This window comes from Cupressus sempervirens, chromosome 9 (genome assembly GCF_028749045.1).
Source record: "Cupressus sempervirens isolate cs-2001-9-10 chromosome 9, ASM2874904v1, whole genome shotgun sequence".
Taxonomy (NCBI): domain Eukaryota; kingdom Viridiplantae; phylum Streptophyta; class Pinopsida; order Cupressales; family Cupressaceae; genus Cupressus; species Cupressus sempervirens.
In genome coordinates, this window is record NC_143126.1 from 606,874,251 (window position 1) to 606,888,169 (window position 13,919).

Sequence of the window (13,919 nt, forward strand, 5' to 3'; positions counted from 1 at the left end):
TTAATGTTTATGCTTCCAATGATGTTGTGGAAAGATCTCAATTGTGGGGCTTGATGGAAGACAACCTACCTCAAGCTACTTGGGTTTATGTGGTGACTTCAATATGGTTGAGGTGGCCTCTAACAAAGATGGCATTTTTCCTTTTTGCTAGATAACTTGGGAAAGTGAAGCTTGGTACTACACGCATAATAAATTGGGCCTTAATGATCCCAATTCAAACTGCCACCAGCATAACAGGGTATGGCACACTTAGTCCAACTTTCGAGTTGGCTTTGACCATATTTTAAAATGTCTCAATATTTTTATGATTACTGCACAATCTTTTTTCTCCTTTTCTTAGGATTGATATCTACCTATCATTCCCTTGCTACATGTGATGTTATCAGACTACTATCCCATTTATTTTTCCATTTCTTGGAATATAGTTGTCCAACATGTTGTCAAGACTCAATTTTTTATCAATACGTTAGCGCTAATGTATGCCTCCACTATTGCTTATATCCTACATTTCTAGAATTTGAAACCATGTCTGCATTCTCAGACCAGTTGGACCTAGTGGTGGAATGATGCCATCACTAGAACTACTCAATTTTTGTGCATCTATGGGTAGCAGTTGGTAATTTTTAAACACTAGTCTTATGAATCCACCACCTTGACACTTGAAAAAGTTTCTGAAGCTCTCACCCTCAACCCTTTTGATGTTGACTTGCAAATCCAATTTTCCAAGCTTCATCATGAAAAGCAAGTTACAAATAATTATGCTACTCGTGAAGCACAAATCAAAGCTTGCCTCTATTGGTTGGAGGTTGGTGACAAGGCTTCTAAATAAATTTTTTTGGCTCTTAGAGCCCATCACACCAATTTTGGGATTAAAAAGATTAAACAAGGAAATTTTGTTCCTTCTAGTCTCCTTGACATCTTGCAAGATTTTGTGCACCACTATGAAAATGTTTTTGCTTCGTAGGGGAATTTGGTTGTGCAGGAGGGAGCCCTTAGAAAGTGTATTACTATTACTCCAAATTGCCTAGCGGTCAAGCAATGAGCCTTTTGTGAGCAACTTATCATCATCTAAGACCTCAAGGAGGAAACCTTTTCTATGGTTGATGATAAATCCCCTAGGTGTGATGGGTTTCTTGTGAATTCTACAAACATCTTTGGGAGGCTATTGGTCCTGACCTGCACAAAGTTTATCTTGAAGCCTATCAATCAAAGAGTCTAGGAGCTATTAATAATAAATGAAACATCAAATTCATACCTAAAGTTGGAGATCCTGAAGATATCTGTAATTGGTGGCACATTACCTTTCTTAATGTGTCTTATAAGATTATTACCAAGGAAATTTCTCTAAAAATCCACCATCGCCTACCCTTAATTGTGTGGCTAGAGAAAACTAGCTTTATTAAGTCTAGGTATATTCTTGACAACATTATTATTGTCTAGGAGGGCATGGAGTAGTCTTGCAAGTCCAATCAGCCATCTATGTTTTTAAAAATTGATTTTTCTAAAGCTTATGATAGGATCAAATGGCCTTTCATTTTGGCTATGCTTCAAGCTCTTGGTTTTAGCCCCAATTTTCTTCAAGTTATGGAAATTATTTTTGGAGATGCTAATGCTTGTATTACTATCAATAGCTCCTAATCTAAAGCATTTCATCTCTTTCATTTCATCTGGTAGGGTTTCCCTCTAGCTAAAGCCTTATATGTTTGAATGGCTAAAGGTTTTGGATACTTTCTAGCCCACTCTATTTTTTCTGGTTTGGTGTGTGGCATTTCCTTACTAGATTCCTCCTCCTAGTTGGTCAATGGCCACTTTGTTGATGATTCATTTCTCACTCTTTTGGAAGATGAGGAAAAGATCACTAATGCCTTGCAATATTTGCATACCTTTTGTCAACCTTCTAGTTCATCTATTCAATGGCACAAAAAACTCTACTATCAGCAATCTTTTCTTCTAATGCCATCATGCCTTGATCACTTCCAATTGAAATGGGTCACTCATAGGGATATCTTTCAATTTTTGGGCGTTCATTTTTCCTTTCAAGCCACACCAATTAATTTGTGGAATGTTGTGCTTATCAAGATTGAAAAGAAGCTTGACTATTGGCTTACTAGACCTCTTTCTCTTATGAGGAAATTCCAGATTTGTTCAAAGTTTCTAGTAGCTACACATGTTTATTATTCCTCCTGTTGGGCCCCCTCCAAAGCCTCTTATCTAAAATTAGAGAGATTACTTTGTGACTTTCTTTGGGCTTTTGGCTCTAACCATCATGGCTTCCACAAAGTGGCTTGGGACTACTGTTTCCTTCCCAAAGAGTCTAGAGGCCTTGGCCTTATTTCCACTCAAAAGCAAAGGCTTGCTCTTTGTGCCAAATGGATAATTTGTGCCATTACAGGAGATGAACCCTGGAATGTGTTGGTTTAACATTACATTTCTTTTGGTATTCCTATCAATAGACCTGCATGGAAGGAGATTGGATTTTAGACCCTTCTTTTCATGTGGAAACCTATTCACATATAGGGCTCTTTTGTTATCAAGAGCATCTGGAAATCTTGGGAAGATATCAAGCGTTGGCTTCACTAGTCTTGTGATGGTTCTAGAATGAACTCTCTTTGAATCAACTGAAAATATGGTGGTCTCCTCTATTTGCCACCCAAGGTATCCCTTTGGCCAAGAATCAAGGTGCTTATGCTCTACAATTTTTTAAACATGGCATCAAGACCCCTAAGGACCTCTTTTCCAATGTCACTATGAGCTTTAGATCATGGGAAGATATATAAGTTCAATTTCATCTTGATCATTCATATCAGAAGTTTTTTGATTTTTTGGTTGCTGCAATTTCAGATCATCTACTTCATAAGGTGGGTATTCAATCTGTGCATCCTTGGTGGACTGACCGAAAATGGTATATAGCTACTCCCTTCACCAGTTATAAGCCAAGCTTGGGATAGCATTGGCTTTCTCCCAATTTTCCAATGGTGGATACCCTCAACCAGTTTTTGCATTTGCAGTCTTCTCTCTCTTAGTTGAGAAAGTGTTTTGACACTATTTGGAATGCCATTATAAAGCCCAAGATTGCTCACTTTTCTTGGTGTTTGGTTTTTCAAGGTCCTCCCCTTGGCCCTAAGCTCAAACATATTAGAGTTCTAGATCCTTGGTGCCCTTTTTGCAAGCAACCAGAGATGTTTTTGCATCTCTTTTGGTTCTATAGATGTTCTCAAAAGTATTGGCACTAGATTCGTGATTTTTTTTGCCTCTTTTGGCCAAAACCCTTTTCTTGGCATATGGTTTTTTTGGGTGATTCCCCTAGGCTTCCCACGAAGGTTACCCAAATCTAGCATACCTTCAGGATGGACATTTTGTTTACTTTATGAAAAGATAGGAATATCATTATTTTTACTAATGATTTTCTCAACATAAATTTCACTATGTACACTAGAGCCTTGATTTGTAATAATGTAATGATGTAGATTAAGGTACAAGCCAACAAGGTGTCTTTGGAGGTGGCCCACCTCCATGAGCTACCTAACCATTGGGGTAATGCTCCCTATACAATTGCCAAAGTTCTGCTTGATGTCTCTATTGAGGTTACTCCACCCAGAGGCTACCACCAGGGGCACAACTCCTCAAGCCATCACTCACACATGTCTTGCTCATAGGCTTCCCATTAATGATCTCCTATTGGTGGTGGTGGAGGTTGGGGTCACCGCTTGGTTTCTGCACCCCAAAGTGGCACAAGGTGGTGTCCAAGCTTGGTGGATTCCCCTGCTAGTGCTTGGTGTATGGTACTTGGTAAATGACATGTTCATCTAGTTCTTTCCATCTCGCTCCCACAAGTTGATAACAAGGATGAAGCTTGGGCCCCTAATAATGTTGCCAATGGCTAGATTATTCCTAGCCCACCTGTCAATCCCAGGGATAACTGTGGATTCCACAATCAAGATGAAACATCACCCTCAGCTGACACTGCTTTGGCAGCCTGAGGATGTTTCTTATAAGTTTTTTTTTTTGATAAATACTTGTTGATTCTGGTTGAGGCCACGTGAACTCTCGCAAGGTGGTCTTATATGCCCTTGCCCTTTTTTGTGAATTGTAACTTAGCATATTATTTATTAATATAAAAGGACTATTCATAAAGAAAAAAAAAGTTATTTAAAAATAGTAAAATCAATCTTAAATCAACCAACTTGAAATAATAAAACTTCTTCATAAATGATTTCAAACCATCATATCAACTAATTTGAATATTTTATTTTATTTTTGATAAAATGATTAGAGAATCATTTTCATCTACATATTGTAGGGTGATCTTGATAAGAAATCTTAAGTTCCACTAAGAAATCTCATCATCTATATGTATGGCCCCATCAACTTCTTGAAAAAACAAAAATTCAAATATCACCATGAACTCGAAATCAGAAAATTATTAAAAATGACTCATGCTTTCTAAAACAATGTTGAAAGTAACAAACCTTATTCTAGAACCGATCATGGCATAAAAGTCAATCTTCTCTGCAACATTTAGTACAATTAATAGAAAGGGACTATCCATCAAAAAAAAAAAGTTATTTAATAAAAGTAAAATCAGTCTAAAATCAACCAATTTGAAATAATAAAACTTCTTCATACATGATTTCAAACCACCATCTCAAATAATTTGAATATTTTATTTTATTTTTTTATAAATGATTAGAAAATCATTTTCATCTATATATTGTAGGGTGATCTTCATATAAGAAATCTTAAGTTCCAATAAGAAATTTTATTATCTATTTGCATGGCCATCAACTTCCTAAAACAACAAAAATTCGAATATCACCATGAACTCGAAATCAGAAAATTATTTAAAATGACTCCCGCTTTCTAAAACAGTGTTGAAATTAACGAACCTTATTCTAGAACCGATTATGGCAAAAAAGTTAGTCTTCTCTGCAACATTTAATATAAAGAACATGCCTGAGATAAGTTGCTTCAACTACTGATTAATTCTCAAGAAATATTTGCCAGCGGCCTACCCAGATATGGCATGGCTTATTTTCCCTTTACCACATTTAGGTTTCTTAATCATCTTTCTCTGGATAATATACATATCTGTCACAAAAAAGAATAGCAAGAGCAACAAGGGAGTGTTGAAATTGCCACGAGGGCTACGGTCATGGCCACTGGTTGGCAATCTCCACCTGTTGGGAAGCCTTCCTCACCAATCCCTGGCTGAGCTCGCAAAAAAGTATGGACCAATCATGTTCTTACGCTTGGGCTCTGTACAAACAGTTGTGGCCTCTTCTCCTGCCATGGCCAGAGAGTTTCTTAAGACCCACGATTTGATATTTGCCAACAGGCCACCTTCATCAGCGGGTGAATACCTGGTCTACGAGCACAGAGACATATCGCTAGCCCCCTATGGAGATTACTGGCGGCAGATGAAAAAGCTCTGCACAGTTGAATTGCTGACGGTGAAGAGAACCGAATCATTCAGTTGGGTGAGAGAAGTGTTGATATTGTGAAAGCCAACAGTCATCTTTGTTCCCTCCAATAATCGAGTCTCTTGGTTTCCAAAGACTCTTTATTTTTAATATTATTGGAGCCCATTTATATGCTGCTCCTGCTCATTTTGTAAACAACTTTTTCTTATTAATTCAATACTCTACAGTCTGGACGTAGCTACTATTGTGGTGAACCAGGATAAATCTGGTGTTGTGTATTTCTTCTTATTGCGACATTTAATTTCGTTGTTTAAATCCTTTCAATTGGTATCAGAGCACGAGGTGTGCAGATTGGAAAATCAGTGTTGAATTTTTCAGAAAGATGGAGGATTTGAAAATAGAGAAATTTACAGGCAAGAATTACAGCCTGTGGAAAGTGTAGATGCGTTCCTTGCTGGTTAAGCAAGACTTGGCTCTCGCAATCGAAGGAAAGTCTAAGAAACTGTCTACAATGACTGATGAAGATTGGCAAAAGATGGATGACAAGGCTATGGCATCCATTTTTCTCTCACTAGCGAAAAATGTCTTGTTCAATGTCTCAAATGAGACGTCAACGAAAGATGTTTGGGACAAACTTCAGAATATGTATCAAACGGCTTCGACTGCAAACAAAATCTTCATTATGAAGAAACTCTACAAACTGAAAATGAAGGAAGGGATTGCAATGTCAAATCATATAAATTATTTGAGCACCCTATTATGTCAAGCAAGCTCGGTTGGTATGACTCAAGATGACGAATCCAAAGCAATCATCTTGTTATGTTCTTTACCTAACAGTTGGGATCCCGTAGTTACAGCTGTAAGTACTTCAAGCTCTACGAAGTCAAAGCTGGCCTATGATGAAGTTGTTGCCACTTTATTAAGTGAAGACATGAGAAGGAGTAACAAAGACTCCTTATCCGGTGATGCTCTCACTATGGTCATCACTGAGAGAAGAGGAAGAAGCCATTATAGAGGAGATAATAATTACAATCAGTGAAGATCAAAGTCACCCAATTGTTCAAGGTCAAGAGGTAGGAATGGTGAATGTTGGTTTTGTGGTAAGCCTGGCCACACAAAGAGAAATTTTTGGGCTTACAAGAAAGCACAAAAAATGTGAGAAACATGGAAGCAAATACAACCTATGAGAAAGATGAAAGTGCTTTAGTTCTTTCTACAAGTGACACAAAATTAGATTCTTGGGTGATAGATTCCGGAGCTTCTTTCCATGTTACTTCATGTACGGATTATTTCACAAACTACCATGGTGGTCAATTTGGAGAGGTATTTCTTAGAGACAATAAATCCTGCGAAATAGTTGGCAAAGGTGACATTTTGTTACCGCTGGAAGATGGAGGGAAATGGTTGTTAGAAGATGTTCGTCATGTTCCCAAATTAAAGCGAAATCTAATTTTGGTTAGTCAACTCTTTGCCCAAGGATATTATCCATTCTTATATCTAGATACTTGGAAAGTTACCAAGGGTTCAAGAATAATTGCCAAGGGAAACAAAGTTGGCAATCTTTATCTCCTTGAGAAGCCTACCGAAATAGGGGCTGCTATGACAGTCATGGGCAGCCATGCAGCACTTCGGCATCAAAGATTAGGCCACATGAGCAAAAAGGGCCTTGAGATAATGCTCAAAAGGGATCAACTACCAGGTCTCCAATCAACAAACTTGCAATTTTGTGAACATTTTCTTTACGAAAAACAAAAGTGAGTCAGCTTCTTGAAAGATGGACATGATCTCAAGGAGAAACCATTGGAACTTGTATACTCGGATGTCTTTGGTCCGGTTGAGGTAAGCTCTTTAGGAGGTTCAAAAAATTTTGTTACATTCCTTGATGACTGTACTAGGAAAGTATGGATATATATGATGGCAAATAAATCTGAAGTCTTTTCTAAGTTTAAAGTTTTCAAAGCTCTTGTTGAAAACAAAAGGGGCCATAAGATCAAATGTTTACAAACGGATAATGGAGGTGAGTTTTGTTCGCTGGAGTTTGACAATTATTGTGCAGATAATGGTATTCGTAGGGTGAAAGTTGTGCCCTACACCCCTCAAGAAAATGGGGCAGCGGAAAGACTCAATAGGACAATAATGGAGAAAGCTCGGTGTATGCTTTCTAATGCAGGATTGGGAAAAGAATTCTAGGCTGAGGCATGTAATACAGCCATATATCTCATTAATCGAAGTCCTTCTTCAAGGTTGAACTTCGGAATTCCAGAAGAGGAATGGCAAGGTAGAAGACTCTCTTATTCTCATCTTAAAGTTTTTGGTTGTCAGGCTTTTGCACATGTACCCAAAGAAAAAAGAAGCAAGCTGGATCCTAAATCTGAGCCTTGCATATTCGTTGGCTATGGAGAGGATCAGTTTGGCTTTAGGCTTTGGAGCTTAACTAATAAGAATATTATTAGAAGCAGAGACATTGTCTTCAATGAGAAAACCTTTCTAGCATTAAATTTTCAGGAAATGTCTAAAAAAGAATTTGTGCCAATCGCTGCACAAAGGAATGTTGGATTGAATCCACAAACAGTTTCTAACACTATTTCATATAGTCCCACCTCTATACTATTTCCAAATTTTTCATCTTCTTCCACTCCTGGGAACACAGGACATGATGATAGTTCTACACAAGAGTTTTTTGATATCTCTTCTCATGACAAAAATTTGTCTCTCCATCACGATCAAGCTTGTGAAAGTTTTTCAAACCAAAGTACAAGGGATCCTCTTACTACAATGGGCTATCAGTCAAAGGACAATAATGCTCATCCACCGATGCAGGGTGGGCAAATAGAACCGCAGGATATCAATCTGGAGGATGAGAGTAATTTGCAGGCTGTGCCAATTGATATCCATGGCAATCCTGTCTATATACAGAGTACTCACAATAAACGTATGTCACTATATCCATTTGAGCACGGTGGAAACTCAAGCCACAATCTTGGCAATACACGTGGGAAATTTTAGAGTGTAGGTCCAACTAATCCATAGCCTGCACATAATCCGCAAGGGAAAAATGAAAACCAGGTTCAAACGCACGTAACAAAGGTGAATGTACAAGGTGCAGAACTCCATCCGCAATGTGTTAGAGCTGTTTCACAGGGTCTACAAATTGATTTGCAGGACGTTAATGTGCAGGGTAATCATGGTGGGAGCACAGACTAACATCTTGGTAATTCATGGGAATAGCTTCATGTAGAGGAGACAGTTTCATGGCAGTTTCATGGTAGTCAAAGACCCTTTCACCATGTAGGTAATATGGCAGGTAGAGGTAACATGTCTCCAAATCAACATAGTTTACATATCGGTTTTGAGGCACCCAATACAAATATATCACAGGGAGAAGGCACACTTCATAATAATTTGTTCTCAAGCAGCAGAGAGGGCATTCAACATTTAAACCAGCGAACTAGTGTAACCGGTTCTCCATTTGAATTGGCTCAACTAGAGAACAGAGAACCCCAAATGAGAAGATCCACGAGAGAACGGAGAATGTCGGCTAAATTCTCTGATTATGAATTATTGTACGCTGAAGAAGCAGAGCCTTCAATTCTAGTTTCAGAATTTTCAGAACCGTCTACATTCAAAGCAGCTCTCAATGATGTCAATAGTGATAAATGGCAAACAATGATGCGTGAAGAAATGGATTCTTTACTCAAGAATCGAACCTGGGATTTGGTCTCTCTTCCGCCTAATTGAAGACCACTTAGGAACAAGTGGATATATCGTGTGAAAGATGAAGAAGAAGGCAATAAATGCTTCAAAGCCAGATTGGTAGTAAAGGGATATGATAAAAAACAAGGGATAGATTTCAATGAAATCTTCTCACCCGTTGTCAAAATGACAACTATCCGAACTGTTCTGGGATTAGCAGCTACATGGGATCTTGAATTAGAACAACTTGATGTGAAAATCGCTTTCCTACATGGTGATGTAGAAGAACTGTACATGGAGCAGCCACAAGGGTTCGTAAAGAAGGGACATGAACACCTTTATTGCAAATTAAATCGGAGCTTGTATGGCCTGAAACAAGCCCCAAGACAGTGGTATGTAAAATTTGATCGCTTCATGGCTGAGCATAATTTCACAAGATGTGAATCAGACCCATTTGTCTACTTCAAGAAACTTCCAAGTGGAGAGTTTGTCATCCTTCTTCTTTATGTCGATGACATGTTAGTAGCTAGCACAAACAAAAGAATCGTTAATGAGTTGAAGCAAAAATTGGCAAGCCAATTTGCAATGAAAGACTTAGGGGTGGCCAAAAAGATTCTTGGTATGACAATCACAAGGGATAGGAAAAAGAGGGAAATCACTTTGTCTCAAAAACAATACATTGACACAGTTGTTGATAGATTTGGCATGGCTGAATCAAAAGTAACTCATATTCCTCTTGCTGGTCACTTTCGATTAAGTTCTGAATTATGTCCTCAAACACAAGAAGAAAAAGAATTTATGGAGAAAATTTCATACAAATTAGCCATTGGTAGTATTATGTATGCTATGGTTTCTACTCACCCCGACATTGCTCATGCGGTGGGAGTTGTGAGCAGGTTCATGAGCAATCCCGGAAAAGCTCATTGGGAAGCCGTCAAATGGATACTAAGGTATCTAAAAGGCACTTCAGATTATGTTTTATGTTTTGGCGGAAACAAAATTCAGCTACAAGGTTACACTGATTCTGATCTTGCTGGAGACTTGGATAAACGAAGGTCTACCACTGGTTACACCTTCACATTTGCTGGAGCTGCGATCAACTGGGCATCACTGTTGCAACATTCCATTGCTCTTTCTTCAGCTAAAGCTGAATACTTAGCTCTTTCCGAGGGTGCAAGGGAAATGATTTTGCTTCAGCGGTTACTTGGTGACTTGAAAGTTCGTCAAAATGAATATAATCTATTTTGTGACAGCCGTAGTGCGATCTTCATGGCACATAATCAGTCATCCCAACGTCGCTCTAAGCATGTTGATGCACATGCTCACTTTGTTCGTCATGCAGTCGAAGAGGGCAAGCTGAATGTTGTCAAGATTGACACCAAAATCAATCCGGCTGATATATTCACGAAGGTTGTTGCCAAAGAGAAGTTCGAATGTGCTAGAACTTCTCTTGGGCTTGTGAAGAAAAGATAGATCATTTTTTGAGCAGGGTATTGGGTGATCAGTTGCAGCATTGGTTGTCCTTCGGGTGGGAGTTTGTTAATATTGTGAAGGCCAACAGTCATCTTTGTTCCCTCTAATAATCGAGTCTCTTGATTTCCAAAGACTCTTCATTTGTAATATTATTGGAGCCCATTTATATGCTGCTCCTGCTCATTTTGTAAACAATTTTTTCTTATTAATTCAATACTCTGCAGTCTGGACGTAGCCACTATTGTGGTGAACCAAGATAAATCTGATGTTGTGTATATCTTCTTATTGCGACATTTAATTTCTTTGTTTAAATCCTCTCAAGAAGAAGAGGCCTCCGCCATGGTTAAATCTCTGTGGGAGGAAAGCAAGAAAGGCACGCGCTCGGTTAACATGAGGAACCACATCTATTCCGCCTTACTCAACATACTTTGTAGAATGTTTGCAGCGAGAAGTTACTCGGACCATCAACTGAGCGGGGGGCAGCAGTTTTCAGAGATGGTGAGGGAGATTATGCATCTCGCGGGAGTAGTTGTTCTTGGAGACTTCATTCCATCTCTGGCCTTTCTCGATTGGGGGGGCTACCGCCGCCGTATGGAGACTGTTCATAAAGTATTCGATGAGTTTGCTGAGAATCTAATCGATGAACACATTGAGCGGAGAAGGGTGAAAAAGTCCGAAGAAGCAGACATTGTGGACGTGATGTTGGACATGGCGGAGAGTGAAAGTCGGGAGATGCAAGTCTCTAGGGTTCACATCAAAGCAATCATCTTGGTCAGTCTATTTTAAATGTTGTACCACGAACTGCTATTGCTAGTTAAACTTTTTGATTTGCTTTCATGTTGTCAAACTATGGAATTATTCATAGTTCACCGAGAAAAATCTATGCTATGGTCTCACTAACCAAGGAGTTGAATTCTTTCGCAGGATATGTTATTAGCTGAAGTAGTAACATCTTCCGGAACTATAGAATGGGCAATGACTGAGCTGCTGAGAAACCCTAAAGCAATGGCAATGGCACAACAAGAGATTGAGTCAAAGGTTGGGAAAGATCGCATTGTAAGGGATAGTGATCTTGTAAACTTTGAGTACTTGCGATGTGTGGTGAAAGAAACACTTCGGCTACATCCATCAGGGGCATTTCTTGTACCACGCGAGTCCACGCAGGGTTGTAATGTTGGACGATATTACATTCCACCGAAAACAAGGCTGTTTGTGAACATTTGGGGAATTGGAAGGGATGAAAGTGTTCGGGAGGATGCTTTAGAATTCAAACCTGAGAGATTTATTGGGTCGAGCATAGATTTCGAAGGCCAACACTTCGAATTGTTGTCTTTTGGAACAGGGAGGAGGGGATGCCCAGGGATGTACATGGGGCTCTCTGCTGTTTACTTGTGTGTGGGTCAGCTCATACATTACTTTGACTGGAGTGTGGAGGGTGATTTGGATAGGGATGAAATGTTCGGATTGAGCCTGCCGAGGAAGTTTCCTATCGTTGCTCTTCCTTCCTCGAGGCTGACCACCTACGAGGCACCATAATAGTTGCTAGAATAACTACCAACATCGACTTATAGACATCAAGAAATTGTAGCCTCATGTGTATGTGGATATTTGTTCTTTGTTTAGACAATAAAAGTGGGGAATGAATATTTAAATTATATCACTTCTGTTGTGCATGTTTCTTCTTTACAGTGTAGTGTCTTTTACTATTCAACATTTTAATATGCAATAGTCTTGAGTCGGTGAAATTCAATAAAACTTTAAAATGTAAATCTTTTAAACTAAAAAGCAACAAATGTCATAGTTGCAAGTGTAAGACATAATATAGTGATTTAGGTCAACAAGAGATGCATTAGATGAAGTGCTCATATATAGTAACTATTGTTCAAAAGAGTATTTAGCCATTGTTATTTAAAGATTAAAACAAATATAAAATATTTGTGTAATGCAATTAATCTATCATGATAATTAGTTTAAGTATCAATAGATTCAATTAGAGAAAATAATTGTTTCAAATTATTAAATTTGTTTATTAAATATGAAATTTCTTCTAAATGAATGTTATTGTTTAATGTAGCTATTATCTATGATAATATTAGACTTTATTTATGCATATCTAATTTATAAGTTTGGTCATTATTGTAAGGAAAGCCATTTAAGAGACAAACTTATTGAAATGTGACATTTTAATTTATTGTGATGTAATTAATAGTGGTCATGGCATTCAACTCATTAATAAATTTGAAACTTTATTATCTTTTGGTGTTGCTACCATGTCAACACAAAGATGTTAAAGTTGACCTTGAGATGAAGTTCACCCTACACATTTTTAAGTCATCTCTAAGTGAGTCCTCAAGAATCTAGCATTTATGCCCAATTTTTTATATAGAGCATTAGAGGTTTTTAATCCCTCTACTACCCACTTGTCTCTTTGTGTTCTATCCATTTATCATAATTTTCATTTCTTGTCGAATATTAGGGGTTTATTGTATGTGGATTTTTCTAAGATTTATTTCCTTCTATAATCCATTGTTGTCAACTCACTTATTATTTGGCTTGGAGGTTTTTGAGCAATGTTGTTTTTTTTTTTTTCTATTTGTGGGAAGTGATTTTTTATGTTTGTCAAATATCATGTATTATGTTGGAGTTTTAGAGGGGTGATTGTTGTAGAAGTATTGAAGGTTATAGATCTAGATATGATAGATGTACTGAAGACTTTTTAAGGCTATAGAAAAAGGTGATATTTGAAATCCTTTTCTTGTGTTCTTACATGCACCTAAGTGGATAGAGTCTATTTGTTTCTTAGATCTACTATGTTGGAGGAGACAAATCTTGTGGATGCACAAGGAGGAGGTTTTATTATGCTCTTTCGGTCTTCTCAATGGGGAATGGTGTCTAATACAATTTGGATGATAAGAGTGTAAAAGTGGACCTTTTTGAAGACAAGAAATATCTAGATGATATTGTAGTTGATGTAGTGGTATCAATGGTGGTTGCAATGACCTTTTTTCAACCATAATGTGCGACTTCTATTTATTGCTCATGGGTCTTCTCTATGTTGGTATCTTTTTTATTTATCAAGTTATCATTGGGTTGATATGGTTATTTATACAAATCATTTTTGAGTTGATAGATTGTTGTCCTATTCCATTTTATTATTTTTTGTTGTTTCTCTATTGGTGAAGTGCATCATTATGGTTGGGGTGGTTCTCATTTGGCTCGCATTGCTAGATCTCATTTGGTTGGGGTCTATATTTTGAGGCTTTTGTTGGTCTCAAGTTTTTTGGGTACAAGTTGTTTGTGAGAGTGGTTTTTAATTATTTTTTTGAGAAATTT

At 37.9% G+C, this 13,919-nt stretch overlaps 1 protein-coding gene across 1 annotated transcript; it reads left to right on the forward strand.

The window, feature by feature from the left end:
• The first annotated feature begins 5,018 nt into the window (after positions 1-5,018).
• LOC149540145 (cytochrome P450 750A1-like) lies at positions 5,019-12,246 on the forward strand. The gene is made up of 4 exons (XM_089799472.1): positions 5,019-5,486; position 6,942; positions 10,912-11,357; positions 11,511-12,246. The coding sequence occupies exons 1-4, from the start codon at positions 5,019-5,021 to the stop codon at positions 12,120-12,122; spliced, it is 1,527 nt and encodes a 508-aa protein (XP_089655598.1). The 3' UTR covers positions 12,123-12,246.
• The last annotated feature ends 1,673 nt before the right edge of the window (positions 12,247-13,919 follow it).